Source organism: Carlito syrichta, unplaced genomic scaffold (genome assembly GCF_000164805.1).
Source record: "Carlito syrichta isolate Samal-C Ts95f unplaced genomic scaffold, Tarsius_syrichta-2.0.1 Scaffold301828, whole genome shotgun sequence".
NCBI classification, from domain to species: Eukaryota; Metazoa; Chordata; class Mammalia; order Primates; family Tarsiidae; genus Carlito; species Carlito syrichta.
Window position 1 is genome coordinate 209,625 of NW_007245924.1, and position 14,123 is coordinate 223,747.

The window sequence follows — 14,123 nt, forward strand, 5'->3', positions numbered from 1 at the left end:
CTGCATCTGGCTTCCAAAGGACAGAACTGTCCTTTGGAAGCCAGGTTTGACCATCTTCCATCAGCCTTGTGGGAAGTCTCATTTGAGGGGGCTAGGAATGAAAGGGAGGGTGCCTATGGTATGAGATATGGGCATTGTTTTAAGCTGGGCGAAGTTGCAGCTTGTCCTGAGTTATGTGGGGAGGGATGGAATGGATGAACAGGAGGAGCCATTGAAAGCCTGAGGCCTTCCCAGCTCCCTCAATAGGGCCTCACTGGTGACCCAGGCCACAAGTAACAGGGGAGCAGACTTTTTTTGGGGGGGGGTTGACATCTCACTTTGTCGCCCAGACTGGAGTGCAGTGGCTGCTCCCGGCCACCGCAGCCTCAACCTGCTGGGCTCCGGCGATCTTCCTCCTCAGCCTTCCAAGTAGCTGGAACTACAGGTGCACGCTACCACACCCGGCTAATTTTTTGATTTATTGTAGAGATGAGGTCTCGCCAAGTTGCCCAGGCGGGTCTCGAACCCACGGGCTCAGGCAATCCAGGAAGCAGACATTTAATGTCACAGAATGTCAGAGCTGGCAAGGCCTTCAGTGACTACTCATTCTAACCCCACCCAATCTCAAGTCCAGAAAGACACTTGGTTCAAGTCTCATAGGATTTAGTGGCCAAACCTCTAGGAAGGTTAAGGAGAAGGAAAGTTGGAATGGTACATGTGGTTTTCTTCAAACCTTATTTGGGGCAGTTCAGATGTACTCGAGATCAGGTGGGCTCCTTTTAAACGGCCATCTTCCCTAGGATTTTGAGACTGACCTGAAACACCACCTTGGTCCCTTTTTCAGGAGCAGTATGACAGGCGGAGGTGGTATGGGGGCAAGGAGGGCTTAGGGGCCTTGGTGGTGAGGGACAAGAATGGGGGTCCTTTGTTGCCCCACTTGCTGTGGCCGTGATTAAGATGGGGGCGATGCCAAGAGGGGCTGTGCTGTCAGTCACTGGTGGAGGGCGGGGCTCAGGCAGGTAGGGCTTGCCCAGGGTGGCTCCTCATCCACTACAGCTGAGTCTTGGGCCCCCCTATGGGCCTAAATGCCCCAGGGAAGGCAGGGCCAGGCTCAGTGTCAGTCCTCTGGGCCTGGGCCGCTGAGGGGTGCAGGGCCCATCCCTGTGGCCTTGCAGCTCGGGCCCAGCCTCAGCCTGTGCCAACTCCACCTCAAGGTGCTTCAGCCAAGGAGAGACTATGCAGCTGCTCCTCAGTGCCGGCCAGCTCTGCCTCATCGCGCCCACTCTCCGAGCCCTCGAAGCAGCCAGAGTCACGCGGGATGTCCACCTTGGGTTCTGACACTGTGTGGGCCACTGGCTCCTGGCTGCTCTCGGCACCCTCTTCTGCCTCCTCACTGCCAGCTGCCAGGGGTGAGGGAGGGACGTAGAATATGGGGGGCTTGGTAGTTAGCTGGTGGGGGGCATCAGAAACCTCAGGGAGCCCCCTTGTGGGGTAAGAGACCTTGAGAAGTCCCCTAAAGGCAGTCTCTCCCTCTGGGCACCTCTTCTCACCACTTCCAGCTTAGAAGCAAGTGGGTGTTGTTTCTAGGCCTGCCCTAGGGCCCAGGAGCTCAACCATATTTAACACTAAGCTGGAGAGGGGTGATCCGGGCTTGAATTCTGGCTGTGTTATTACCTGGCTCAAAGGCCTCAAGTAAAGACATGCCTTACCTTCTCTGGCCTTAAGTCTCACCTTTGATCCAAAGGGGCGTCCAGCCTCACATCCCTACAACCCCCTTCTCCCACAAAGTTTCCCAGAGATACCAGTTCAAGTGGAAAGCATCTTCCCACTGCAGAGGGGCCCCAGGGCAGAGTGTGGTCAGGGGGCAGGGCCAGGGCAAGCCTCCCCTCCCTGGAATGCCAGCAGGCACCCTCCCACCCTGCACCAAAAGTCACTCACTGTCATAGTCCAGCAGCAGCTCAGCAGCCGTGAGCAGCTTGGCCCGGTGCTGCGGGTCCATGATGTTCAGCTCATTGAGGTGTGTTTCTCGCAGCTCTTTGAAGTCCTCCAGCGTCTGGTAACCATTGAGCAGCAGGGTGGATGTGTGCTCCTGAGGGCAGAGGCAGACCACTGACACAGCTGCTTAGAAGCCACCCCTGCCTAGGTCCTGTTCCCTACACATAGCTGTCATCCCCTGCTCCCCATCCCTGGGACAATTGTGCCTCCCTTGATACTAGATGCTAGTGCAGGCCCAAGCTCAAACCTCCAGGCCGATGCGCTCCAGCAGCTCATGCAGAGTCTTGGGCTTAGGCCTCTTGCCCTTGCTCTGTCGGCGGCTGGGGCGGGCAGGCCCCACGGCCTCCTCGGGCAGCACATCCACATAGATGAATTTGAAAGAGCCCAGCTTGCCATTGAGCAGACCCAGCCACGTGCCCACAGGTGGCTTTTCAATGATCTGGATCACATCTCCTTTCTGTGGGGGGAGAGAAGAGGGGTGGCCTCTTGGCTTCCACTGACACTGTCTTGTCCTGGCTCCGTCCAGCCTCCTTTATGGGTGCAGCCTGCCAGGGTCCGGAGAGGACCGGATGCTGGCCTTACCTGCAGTTTCAGCGAGTCGTGGTCATAGGGACTGGGAGTAAAGTCGGTGTGGACTCGTGCCCGGCCACAGAAGGGCCCTGTGTACAGGGGGGCAGGTGGTTCCTCCCCAAAGCTGCCAGAGCCTGGGCTGGGGCTGCAGAGCTCACTGCCTGCGGGAGATGGGGCAGGGAGGAGACTTACCTTGGTCCCAGGAGAGCTGAGGCAGTGCCCAGCGGGTGCCTTCCACTTGCCCTGGCCCTGCCTTCCAGATTTGTCTACAATTCCCAAGGGTACACGCTGGGGAAGGAAGCTGGTCTCTGGCAAGCCTTATGCTGCAGAGGGGATTCTGACCCATCCCCTCGGCCGTCCTGCAGGAACACAGCTTCATCTCTGGGGCTTTGGACTTGAAGAGTTGGCAACAGAAGGAGAAATGGCCCCCAGACCAAAGAATGGACAAATTGTGAGGGCCTCTAGAGACTGGGCCAACACCCTGATAAACAGATGAGAAAATCTGAGGCTACACAGGCCAAGTGACCTGCCAAGGTTTCTCAACTTATAATTGGCAGCACTGGGTCCATTTGACTCCAGGTCCCCTGACTCCCACTCCAGTGCTCCTTATACCCAGGAAGTCACATTCTACATTCATATTTTACTTTCTCTGCTTAGTAAGAATCAATGTTTAGTTACAACGTCACATGGAAACTCAGATGGACTTTTTCTCCCTGGGATAGGCAGAATTATGAACATTTTAAATGACTTTCAATGGGAAGCAGGGAGGTATCTGTGAAGTCAGAGAAAGAGCAGGAAACTTGGAATGGGCCTGAGGGGCAAGAAAGGCAGTGCTGACCAGGGCTGCAGCCCAGAGCCCACGGGCCTTCTTCCAGGCAGGGAACGTCTTGTTCAGGCCCATGGACTTCTAGAAGATGGCAAGTGGTTCCCTGATCCCAGAAAACCAAGGTCTGGGCCCAAGAGACTGACTCTTCACAGCTGGAGACCCTGCACCCCCACCCCAGTCTGGGAAGTCAGAGGCCCGGGAGCTGTAGCCTCTTGCTCCCTTGGAAGGGTGGAGATGGGCTGGTCTGAGAGGGCGATGAGGCTCTTCCTCTGCTTTTAGACCTCTCCAGGGCCTGGAAACAGTAAGTGGAAGCTCCTCTAGGGCAGATCTGAGTTTGACTGGGTCACCTCAGATAAGTCACGTAACCTCTCTGACACTGTTTTTACATCAATAAAGTGGAGATGATAGTATTGGCTCCATGAGCTTGTTGTAAAAGGACTGGGAAAGTTCCCAACAGGCAAACAGTAAGCATTTATTTCTCTCACTCCTCTCCCAGACAGCCTACTGGCATGGCCCTAACCCAGTCCTTTCCTCCAGATTCAGCAGGGGTCCCATCATGTCCCCTACTCACTCGTCGATGCCTGGCGGCTAAGCGCCGGGAGTTCACGCTCCTCCTGCTCGGAAAAGGCCAGCGCCATCTTCTCCGGGCCGGGGCTGTCCAGGCTGCAGTCTGGAGATGTCGGGGAGGCCGAGCCCTCCTCCAGAGTGTCTCCCTGCAGAGAAGGCAGGAAGCCTTGCTGGGGTGCGCATGGAGCCAAGGAAATGGGCCTGGGCTTGGAGAGGAGCTGGGGCCTGGCTCAAACCCCAGCTCTGCCACTTGCAGGCTGAATGACACTCTGAGCCCTAGCCTCCTCTGGTAAAAATGGGAATGACAGTCCTTGCCCTGCCTGCCTCACACAATGAGGCTCAGTCAGGGTGCCATGTGAATGTGCTTCAAGTGCTGATGTACACACAGAAAAGGCTGTGGTGGCAGAGCCTCGACTCAAAGCCATTGCTACAGTACAGTCAAACAGAAAATGGCACCAGGGAGGAAACTACTTGTTTTTGCCTGTGTGTGTGCCAGGCCTGCCTGCCATTTCATTGAATCCTCACAGTGACACTTGAAGGTAAGTGGTATGGTTGGCCTGAGTTTTACAGATGAAGAGTGACATTTCCAAGACATTCGGGAACCCACAACCTAGTCAGCCAGACTCCGGAGCGCCTACCCCCTCACCCCACCTCAGTGCTGTGGTAACTGTTTAACAGCCATCCCATGACTTGCCAATTCTTGTGTTGTAAATACTCCCCACCACAGCCAATGCCAGGCTACCATTGTGACGTCACTGGATGTGTTATTAGAAGAGATCGCTCGGCTATTTCCACCACACAAATAACCTCAACAATGCTGATAAGAGTAAAAAGTAGTGCAAGAATTAGTAAGTGATGAATTTTGAAGGTTTACTATATTACCTTCGTTTTCTGTGTGTTTATTTGTTTTGAGATGAGGTCTCACTTTGTTGCCCAGGCTGGTCTCAAACTCCCAGGCTCAAGTGATCCTCCCACCTCAGCCTCCCAAGTAGCTAGGATTACAAACTTGAACAATCACTCATGGCTTTATCACCTTCGTTTGAAATAGAATTTGTTTAATTGTAAGTTTATATAATTTGATTTTTTTTTTTTTGAGTTGGGAGTCTCACTCTGTCACCCAGGCTGGAGTCCAGTGGCACACTCATGGCCACCACAGCCTTGACCTGCTGGGCTCAGGCGATCCTTCAACCTCAGCCTTCCAAGTAGCTGGAACTACAAACACTATAATTTGATTTTTAATAATGGTTGTATTTTTTTAAGTGACTGGCAAAACTCCTGACAATTCGACCAACTGTTCTCTCAAGCTGGTGCAAGTTAGTACAAGCCGACTGTAGCACATCATTACCTCCCTGGCTCCTGTAAGAGCCATAAGCCCACCAGACTCCTGTGTGCTTTAAGCTGCTTGGGCTGTGCCTGCCCCATAACTGTCTGTTCCCCCACCCCCACAAGCCAGCCTTCTCTATTTTCTCTCAAAGGGACCCTAGGAGAGAAAATAGGCCTTTTCAATCCCAGGGGTTAGTTCCGAGCAAAGCTTTGAGGTGGATGGATTTGCCGTAGGCCATCTCATCTCCCTGTCAGGTGCCCTCCCCTCAGGCCTGCCTTCCAGGGAAGCTTCTGTTGCTTACATTTCCATCCGTCCTCAAAACCCACCCCTTTCCTAGTCAGCCTCCTGCCCCATCAGGACTGTGCCTAGCTGCCCATCCATGGCTGACTGAGCTCCCCCTCCTGTGTGAGTTTCCTTCTTGCATTGAGTAGGGTCTTTAGACCTGGGCAGTGGCTGTTGATGTGGCCCTGCTCACACCCTGCCAGAGCAGCACCCCTGGCCCCCGCCCTTCCCCGGTCCCCAGGCCTCACCATCTCTTCTGACAGGGCCTTCACCATCATCTTGCCCATCTTCCTGTTCATGGTTCGGGAAATCACTGCCCTCCACTTCTTCCCCAGCTTTTTGCCACTCTTCCCAGCATCCTCTGGGGTGGGGACACCTGAGTCATCTTCTGGAATCTGTGACAACAAAAGTGAAGGTCCAGGGATCCTGGTAACCCCGCCTGGGTTCAGGACTTAGGGTACAAGGAGGCCTCTTGGTCATGGCAGAGTCTGGGGGGATGGAATCGAGAGGCCCCCATCTCTTTCCACTTTAGCCCTAGCCCTGTTCTCGTCCTGATTAATTTATAAATAATTTGCTATTTAATTTGTAATTTAAAGAATGCAGGTGAATACTTGGTGTGGGGAGAGGTGGCTTTTTGTATTAAAGGAGGCTTTGCCCCAACAATCCTAACATCTCTTCCCTCATTCTCCCTTCCACCCCACTCCCCAACCCAGGTGGGGCCTGCAGTAAGATCCCCCAAGGAGCCTCTGAAACTCACGTTATCATCCAGATTAAACTCCTTCTCGCTCACTACGGGGGAGCTGGGTTTGGATTTGGCAAAATCCTTGAAGCTGCTGGAGCGCTGAAGGGAGAGCTGGAAGAAGCAGGGTGTCACAATTAGTGGGCTAAAATGGCTGCCTGAGGTCTGATCTGCCCTCCTTTACACACACACACACACACACACACACACACACACACACACACACACACCCTGGGCCAAAGTGCCTAGATATCCTTGGAGCTACCTGGTTTCATTCTATTCCTCACACTAACCCTGGCCACAGACCAAGCTCCTGACCTTGGGAACCTCACACCTTAGTCAGGCTTCAGACTTAGCCTGAATTTCCACTGGTACCTCAAGTTTGCTCCCCAGAATCCTGGATTGAAAGACTAAATGAGTCAGAGTAAATGTATATCTACTACCAGATGTATAGCCCAGCACATGCCAGAGCATCACCAGTTATGGAACAGAGAGCAAAACCCTCCCCAACCCTGTGACTCTGGCCTCCATGCCCTAGCCTGCTCCGAGCCAGGTCTCCAGTCACAACGATAGGAGCAAACATACTGGAGCCTCCAGCCTGATGAATTTATGTCCCAAGAAAAGCAGGACGATCTGACCAGAAGCCACCAAGACCCGGTCTTATACTTTCTGGACAACCATAGTAGAGGCTTACAGAAGGGGGCCACAGATTTGGGACACGAATGAATCATTTTCTCTTTATTTATTCCAGTTCAACCATAGCCACTAGCGTGATGAGCTGGCAACTGTGGCGTTGGCTGGTGTTTTGACTTTTAGGCATGACCTATTGTCTGTGTTGGTGAGACTGTTTTCGGGATATGAGCTTTCTTAACTGTATACGTATGTACATGCCAAGATAGCAGCCAGAAACTAGGGCAAGGCAGGTAAGCGGGGCAGGCCTAGACACAAGAAGTTGAGGCTGAGCCTGTATCAAGATAAACAGTCAAGACCAGAGATACACACAGGAACCAGGGTTCATAGATGGCCAGATAGATAGAGGGGGATTGACTGCAGACACCCGAGACAAAGGCTTGAGGAACCGAAGCCCCAAACACACACAAAGCTGAGGGTTTCACATCCTCTTTCCTCCTAAAGGGAGTGTGTGTCCCCAATGACAAATCCCTAGGGTAAGGACAATATCACCTGTCCCCCAACACACACGCAATTGGCCCCAACTGTTGGGAACTGCAGTGTAGCAGTTTATCACTCTTGGTGAGTCTTGACCAAAAGTGAGTCAGCAATCGGGGGTCAGAGGTCACATATTCCTAGAGATCACAGCAAAGCAATTGACCAGAAACTAGGTCAGTGGTCATGTCTAACAGACACTGGCACCATCAGGGCCTCAGGGGTGGGGTGCCTGCAGTCTCAGGCAGAAAGCTTCCTCTGTGTCACACTGGGGAGCTAGAAAAGGGGACTGTGAGTGGCATCGGGAGGTGATAGCATGACCGCGGGGTGACCACTCTGGTTCCCATATATCTCCTCCATCCTCCTTCCTTGGTTTTCCTCTCCCACTATTCTTTCCTCTTTCTCTCCCTTTCTTTCCCCTTTTCTCCTCCACCTTCTGTTTATTTCCTCCTCTTGTATGGCTAGGATGCAGCTGCCTGGATAACTTCCTTCTCTTATTGCATGGAAAAGAGGGAACAGAGAGAGGGTGGGCACCAGGCTGGCCTGGGCCCAAGAAGAGCAGGCTGGGCTGCTATTTATAGGCTGGTGGGGCCTATTGTGGCCGCCTTTCCACCACTCTTCAGCCTGGTTTGAGGACCAGGAGGCTGAGAGTCGCCCCTGAAGCCCCAGGGACTGGTGAGGCTGGAAAGCAACCAGGAGGGCTGGTGGGGGCCGGAAGTCGGCTTTGTTGGGGAAGAGTAAGCCGGCTGCCCTCTAATCGAAGCTCTTTCCCGAGGCCTTTTCCTGCCATTAATCTGCAGTCTGGGGACTGGGAGGAGGGCCTTTGGCTCCCAGGCCTCTGTGTGAGGGCCTCTCTGTCCCAATTTTAGCCACAAGTGGGAGGGGACAATCCCAAAGGACCATGGAAATGGTGCTGGTGCTTGGGCTCAGTTGGCCACTCTCAGCCCTCGGAGTTGGAAAGGACTAATACATGTTGTTCGGGTGACCAAAGGTGAGGACTGATCAGGGTGGCCTTTAGCCAAGCCTACCAACCTCAGGGGGAGCCTCGAACTCCTGCATTTCAGTGAGTGATGACTTTGACCCAGAGATGAGTTGAAATCTTTGAGCCCAGTTGGGTTTTCTGCCTGGACCCCATTTGGGGTGAGGACTTCCTGGGAGTCATGCCTGGCAGGGGAGAGATACTGTGGGCCCCTTTTTCATGTCTGAGGGGAGCGTGTGGGCCTCTTGGGAAGAGCAACATTTCTCTTTGTCTGAACTCAGACATGACTGAGTTCAACTCTGGGATGTGTGACCTCAGGCCAGTTATTTAACCTCTCTGAACCTCAGCCTCTCCATCTGACATCAGACAGTAAGGGTTCACATCTTGGTTATGCCACGGACGAGCTGGCAAAGCTGGGTAAGTTACTTAACTTCACAAGGCTTCTGTTTCCTCATCACCTCATGGGGCTGTTGGGAGGACGACATGAGTATACATACAGTGCTTAGGACATTGTCTGACACAGCAGTCCCTTGTGGAATGTCGGTTTATGCTTAGCCTTTCTTTTTTGTTTTTGTTTTTGTTTTTGGTTTTTTTTGAGTTGGAGTCTCACTCTGTTGCCCAGACTGGAGTGCAGTGGCCGCTCCTGGCCACTGCAGCCTCGACCTGCTGGGCTCTGGCAATCCTTCCGCCTCAGCCTTCCAAGTAGCTGGAACTACAGGCGTGCGCTACCACACCCAGCTAATTTTTGATTTATTGTAGAGATGAGGTCTCACCAAGTTGCCCAGGCAGGTCTCAAACCCGCGGGCTCAGGCAATCCACTGACCTCGGCCTCCCAAAGTGCTGAGCCACTGAGCCCGGCCTATGCTTAGCCTTTCAGACGATCCATCTCTAGACTCTCATCCTGGGCATTTCCCCACCTGGAATATTCTGCCCTTCTCTCTGTCAACCGTGGTTTTCCCCCTCCTTCTGATTCCAGTTTATGTGGGAACAACCCAAATGCCTATCAGCTGTAGAATGGATGAATTATTCATGGCAGAGTCGTACAAGAGAACAGAGACCAGTCATGAGATAGTCCAGCTATCCCTGACAATATGGATGAATCTCACAAGTGCACTGTTGAGTAAAGGGGCCAGACGCCAAAGAGTATCTCCAATATGGTGCCACCTGTATAAAGCTCAAAGCCTACAGAGCTCAGCCATGCTTTTGGAAGTCAGGATAGCAGATATCCTGGGGGCAGGGAGGCATGTAGCAACTGGCAGGGCATTAGGGAAGCTTCTAGACTTCTGGAAGTGTTGTTTCTTGATCTGGGTGCTGTCCACATGGGGATAGTCACTTGATGGAAACTCATCGAGTGGACTTCTTGGTATTGAACTCCAGCTTAAAAGGCAGCACCCTTGTGTAAATCCTCCCCTGATCACTCCCTCAGAGCCTCACACTGCCCCAGGTGGCATCCTCTTCCCCTGCTTCCTGAGCAAACTTGGCTTTCCCCAGGGGTCTCCTGAACCACCCCCTTCGCTCCTTCAGAATACCAGGTACATCCTGAGCACCCTGTGAGCTCTGGGGCCCAGCCTCTGTGTGCAGGAGAATCCAGCAACAAGGGGCCAGATACCTCCCATGTGCCCGGCACCTTGCCAAGCACTTCCTGTGTGCCAGTCCACTCCAGCCTCACCACAGCCCTGCGTCACATTCCTGCCTTGCAGTCATGCCAAGGAGCTTGGGTGGCATCCTGTGGGCAGTGAGGAGTGCATACTGGTATGGGGGTGTCATGCTGGAAGTGTGCTATATGGAGGGATCCCCGGGCAGCCTGGGAGTGTGGTGAGGTAGGGCCATCTTTAGGGGAGGCAAGTCCAGGACAAACCCCTTTCCACTTCCTCCATCCCAACACTGGCCTTTGGGTGACATCTGACAAAGGGAATGCAGAGCGAGAGCTCGAAGGGAGTGAACGTCTTCTAAAGGCATCCAAGGGGTGTGTTCCCTGACCCTGGGGGCCTCTCCAGTCCTTCGTGATCCATGGTAGGGGCCATGTCCTGGCCCCACCATCCTGGAATGCCTGCCCTGTCACTGTTCTGCTGGCTGGAAGGTCACTCATTCCACAGCAATCTGGGTTTGCCCCGAAGAGCTCTCCTGCTGATGGGTTGAGACTTTTATGCTCACCAGACTTGCAGTGCCTTTTGTATCAGCAGGAAGATAAGGGAGTGGAGAGAGGAGGAGTTAAGACCCCGGAATCAGACAAACCTCAGCTTGGATCCCTGTTCAGCAGCTTACTAGCTGTGTGACCTTTGGCAAATTACTTCACCTCTCTGAGCCTTGGGTGTCAAATAGGGTAATGACAACATCTGCCCCTACCTTACAAGGCTGTCATGAGGAGACAATAAGCTAAGAGATGCATAGCACAGTGCCTGGCATCTGATGAGCTCTCACTTGGTGGTGGCTTTTGGTGCTATCAAGGCATATTTTCTCCGCTTCAAGGCTGGCATCATGGCTCCTTCTTTGCAGTGTGGCCCTACCCCTGCCCATGCCTACAGCATGCACCCTCTTTTGTGTATACATGCAACAGAGTGTGCATGTCTTCTTGTTTCTGGTGATCTGTACAGCCTCCTGAGGAGAGCAGATTAGGAGTGATCCTCCTTTTCAGAGATGAGGAAATTGAAGCCCAAAGAAAGTCAACGAACTCTCCAAGGTCCTACAGCTAGAATGTGGTAGGATTCCAGCTCCGCTTTCTCATCCCCTGCCTGGCACATTCTCCCTTGGCAGGCCCAGGAGGAGAAGCAAGGGCAGAGTCTGGCCACTGCTTCCGGGTCTGGGGAAGATGCTGTCTCTACCTTCTGGAAGCTTGGCTTTTCTTTCTTTCTTTCTTTCTTTTTTAGTTGGAGTCTCATTCTGTCACCCAGGCTGGAGTGCAGTGGCACACTCACGGCCACTACAGCCTCGACCTGCTGTGCTTTGGTGATCCTTCCACCTCAGCCTTCCAAGTAGCTGGAACCACAGACATGCGCCACCACGCCCAGCTAATTTTTTGATTTACTGTAGAGATGAGGTCTTACCAAGTTGCTCAGGTTGGTCTCCAACCCCTGAGCTCAGACAATCCTCTCGCCTCTGTCTCCCAAAGTGCTGGGATTACAGGTGTGAGCCACTGCGCCCGGTTAAGCTTGGCTTTTCTAAAGGCATTTCCACACTCTGGGACTAGATGGGTGTGTGGAGGCAAGCTCACCCTGGCTCTGGAGCCTGGCACAGGCTCTGGAAGGAGTGAGGGTGGGGCTTGCCTGACTACCCTCCCCTAAACGATATGGACTTCACAGTGCCACATAGGCCTTGCTTCTTCCTGGAGAGGCCTGAGGGAAATCCCAGAGGTCCACCTGCCTGCCCAACACAGAATGTGTTCATTGAAGCTGGGAAAGAGGAAGGGGACTTCTGGCTTCTATGTGCCCCCGGGTACCTCTGCTTGAGGTGGTGGCACAGGATCCCCGTGTCAAAGTGTCAGCTCTTTCTCATACTCCTTCCTCCAGCTCAGTGCTCCTGGGGTGTGAGGCCAGAGGTGTCTGTAGATCTGTAGAGAGGAGTCGCTGCTTCCCACCCCCACCAGCCAGAGAGCAAGGGGAAGTGGCCCTGCTCACCCAGGAGTGACAGCCAATGGCAGGTCTGCTGGGCCTAGTGCCGTGCAGGGTTTGGATGGGGGTGACAGAGCCGTGTGAAGATTCACTAACCTCTTCCCTCCCCCGCCTACCACTGTGACCTTAGAGAAGCAGCTAGGGTGGAGAGAGTACAGCCGGAAGTGGCAGCCACCCCAGAACCTGAGAGATGGGGCAGGATGCACACCCCAGTGCCCCGAAGCTCAGTCTTTCAGCTGCCTCGAACTCTGCCTGGAGCTGCTCCCCTGACAAGGGGGTTGTGCCACAGAGCACCTGGGCTGAGCACAGCCTGGGTCTCTTGGACCTGGGTCAGGCCCACTTTGGGATGGTCCTAGGAAAACCTCAAATCCAACCAGAGAAATTTCAAAAGTCCCCCTGGATATGCAGGATATACCTGCTGATTACCTGGAAGAATCCTACAGTGGAATCAAATAATTAAGTCTAGAAATTTCAAAATCCTCAAATCCAACCAGAGAAACTTCAATCTGACAGAGCATTCAAGGAATCTTCTAGTCTGGCCTCTGCTTCAGGAAGATGAACACCTTGGCCATCAATGCCAGCTGCTTCTCCTCCTGGCCTTTAAAATCCCTCCTGCTGAATTTTTCCTCCTCAGCCCTCACTCCTACTCATCATCTCATCAGCTTCGTTTCTCATGCCTCACAATGTCTCCCTGCCCAGGAAGGACTGGTATGTCCCCTGTGTCTCACTGCAGTTCTGGAAGCCCTTCTCCCCAAGACTGAAAATCACCTCAGGCCCCATCTCCAGGTTGGCCTTATCTCCAGTGAGCTTAGGAAGCTGCAATAGAGTGGAGGCCAGAGGTCAGGGTCTGGGCCATGGCCAAAGGGTGGGGACCCTGTGAGCATCGTGGCTGCGAGCTGGGTGGCCTAGTGGGGCCCTTTGCACGAGATGGCTCCTGAGACGCCATGCTCGAGCAGAAATGGTGGCAGGTCCAGCATAGGGGAGAGAGAATTAGGTACAGTCTTAGGATTCAGCTTGAACATTGAACATTGTATTTTGTCATTCTCAGATTCTAATCTAGGATTCTGGCCCCAAATTTTGGATCTTTATCCCATCCCTGATGGGTCAAATTCTATACCTCTAGATTTCTAGGAGTCTATTCCGTAACTCTGCTGCTCCAGAATTTTAAAGTATTTTCTGTACTTCTGTTACTCTTATTACACTTGGGTCTCTGACCTGTTGCCCTCTGGGTGAATGGCCCTCACCTCGTACTCAACATATAGCCCAGGCTTTGGTTCTTCCCACTTCTAAAAGTCCTGGGTCCAGAGAGCAGAGGAGGGAAGGAAGCCGTGAGTTCCCAAAGATGCTCCTCACCTTTTTCTTCTGAGTGGGCTCCTTCTCGCTGGCATTGGAGGGCTTACGGCGCAGCATGGTCCTCCACCCTGGGAGACTCTATTCCTGCTCTCCTGGGTGTCAAGATGCAGAGGCCTGTTGGGAAGCCTCGCCAGCACCGTCCGGGGGGCACGGCATGGACCGAGCCTCCGGCTGCCACTCTGACTGCTCCAGTAGCAGCTTAGGGGTGCGGGCCATGGACACCCAGTGGCAGCAGCATACAGGAAGCCCTGCCACGTGACTTGCTCTTACAGCAATCGCAGCCCCTGCTGGCCCCTAGGGAGGAAGGAAGTCCCAGCTTCAGTCTCCAGAGATTCTGCTGCAGACGGCTCTTGGGTTGAGCAGTCAGAAAAAAGTCCCTACCTTACTGTCAATCATAACCAGTTATTCTGCCTTGTATCTCCAGAGGTGGCCAATCAACTTGACATTATATAACCTACCCAAGCCTTTTATCTCACTGACCAGAATCCACAAGTTGGACCATCTCTCTGCCTGTTGGATCAATGTTCTTGGTCAACTTGCATTTCCAAGATCATCACTGCCACTGTGGCCATCACCCCTGCAACCACCCCACTGCCATCAACGCGCCAAAAGCCATCATCACTACAGTAATCACATCTACAGTCAACTTTCCTCAGCCATCACCTCTACAGTCATCACCATTGTCACTATCACCCTTCCAGATGTTACAGCCAACCAGCCCCATGACCCTCTCATCC

At 53.3% G+C, this 14,123-nt stretch overlaps 1 protein-coding gene across 1 annotated transcript; it reads right to left on the reverse strand.

Moving 5' to 3' along the window:
• Positions 1 to 908: 908 nt before the first annotated feature.
• SASH3 (SAM and SH3 domain containing 3) lies at positions 909 to 13,646 on the reverse strand. Its single transcript, XM_008055353.2, has 8 exons — positions 13,387 to 13,646; positions 6,301 to 6,396; positions 5,792 to 5,938; positions 3,942 to 4,083; positions 2,557 to 2,705; positions 2,222 to 2,431; positions 1,918 to 2,068; positions 909 to 1,379 (listed from the first exon to the last, which is right to left on the reverse strand). Exons 1-8 carry the CDS (start codon positions 13,441 to 13,443, stop codon positions 1,189 to 1,191), a joined length of 1,143 nt encoding a protein of 380 aa, XP_008053544.1. The 5' UTR covers positions 13,444 to 13,646; the 3' UTR covers positions 909 to 1,188.
• Between the last annotated feature and the right edge of the window lie 477 nt (positions 13,647 to 14,123).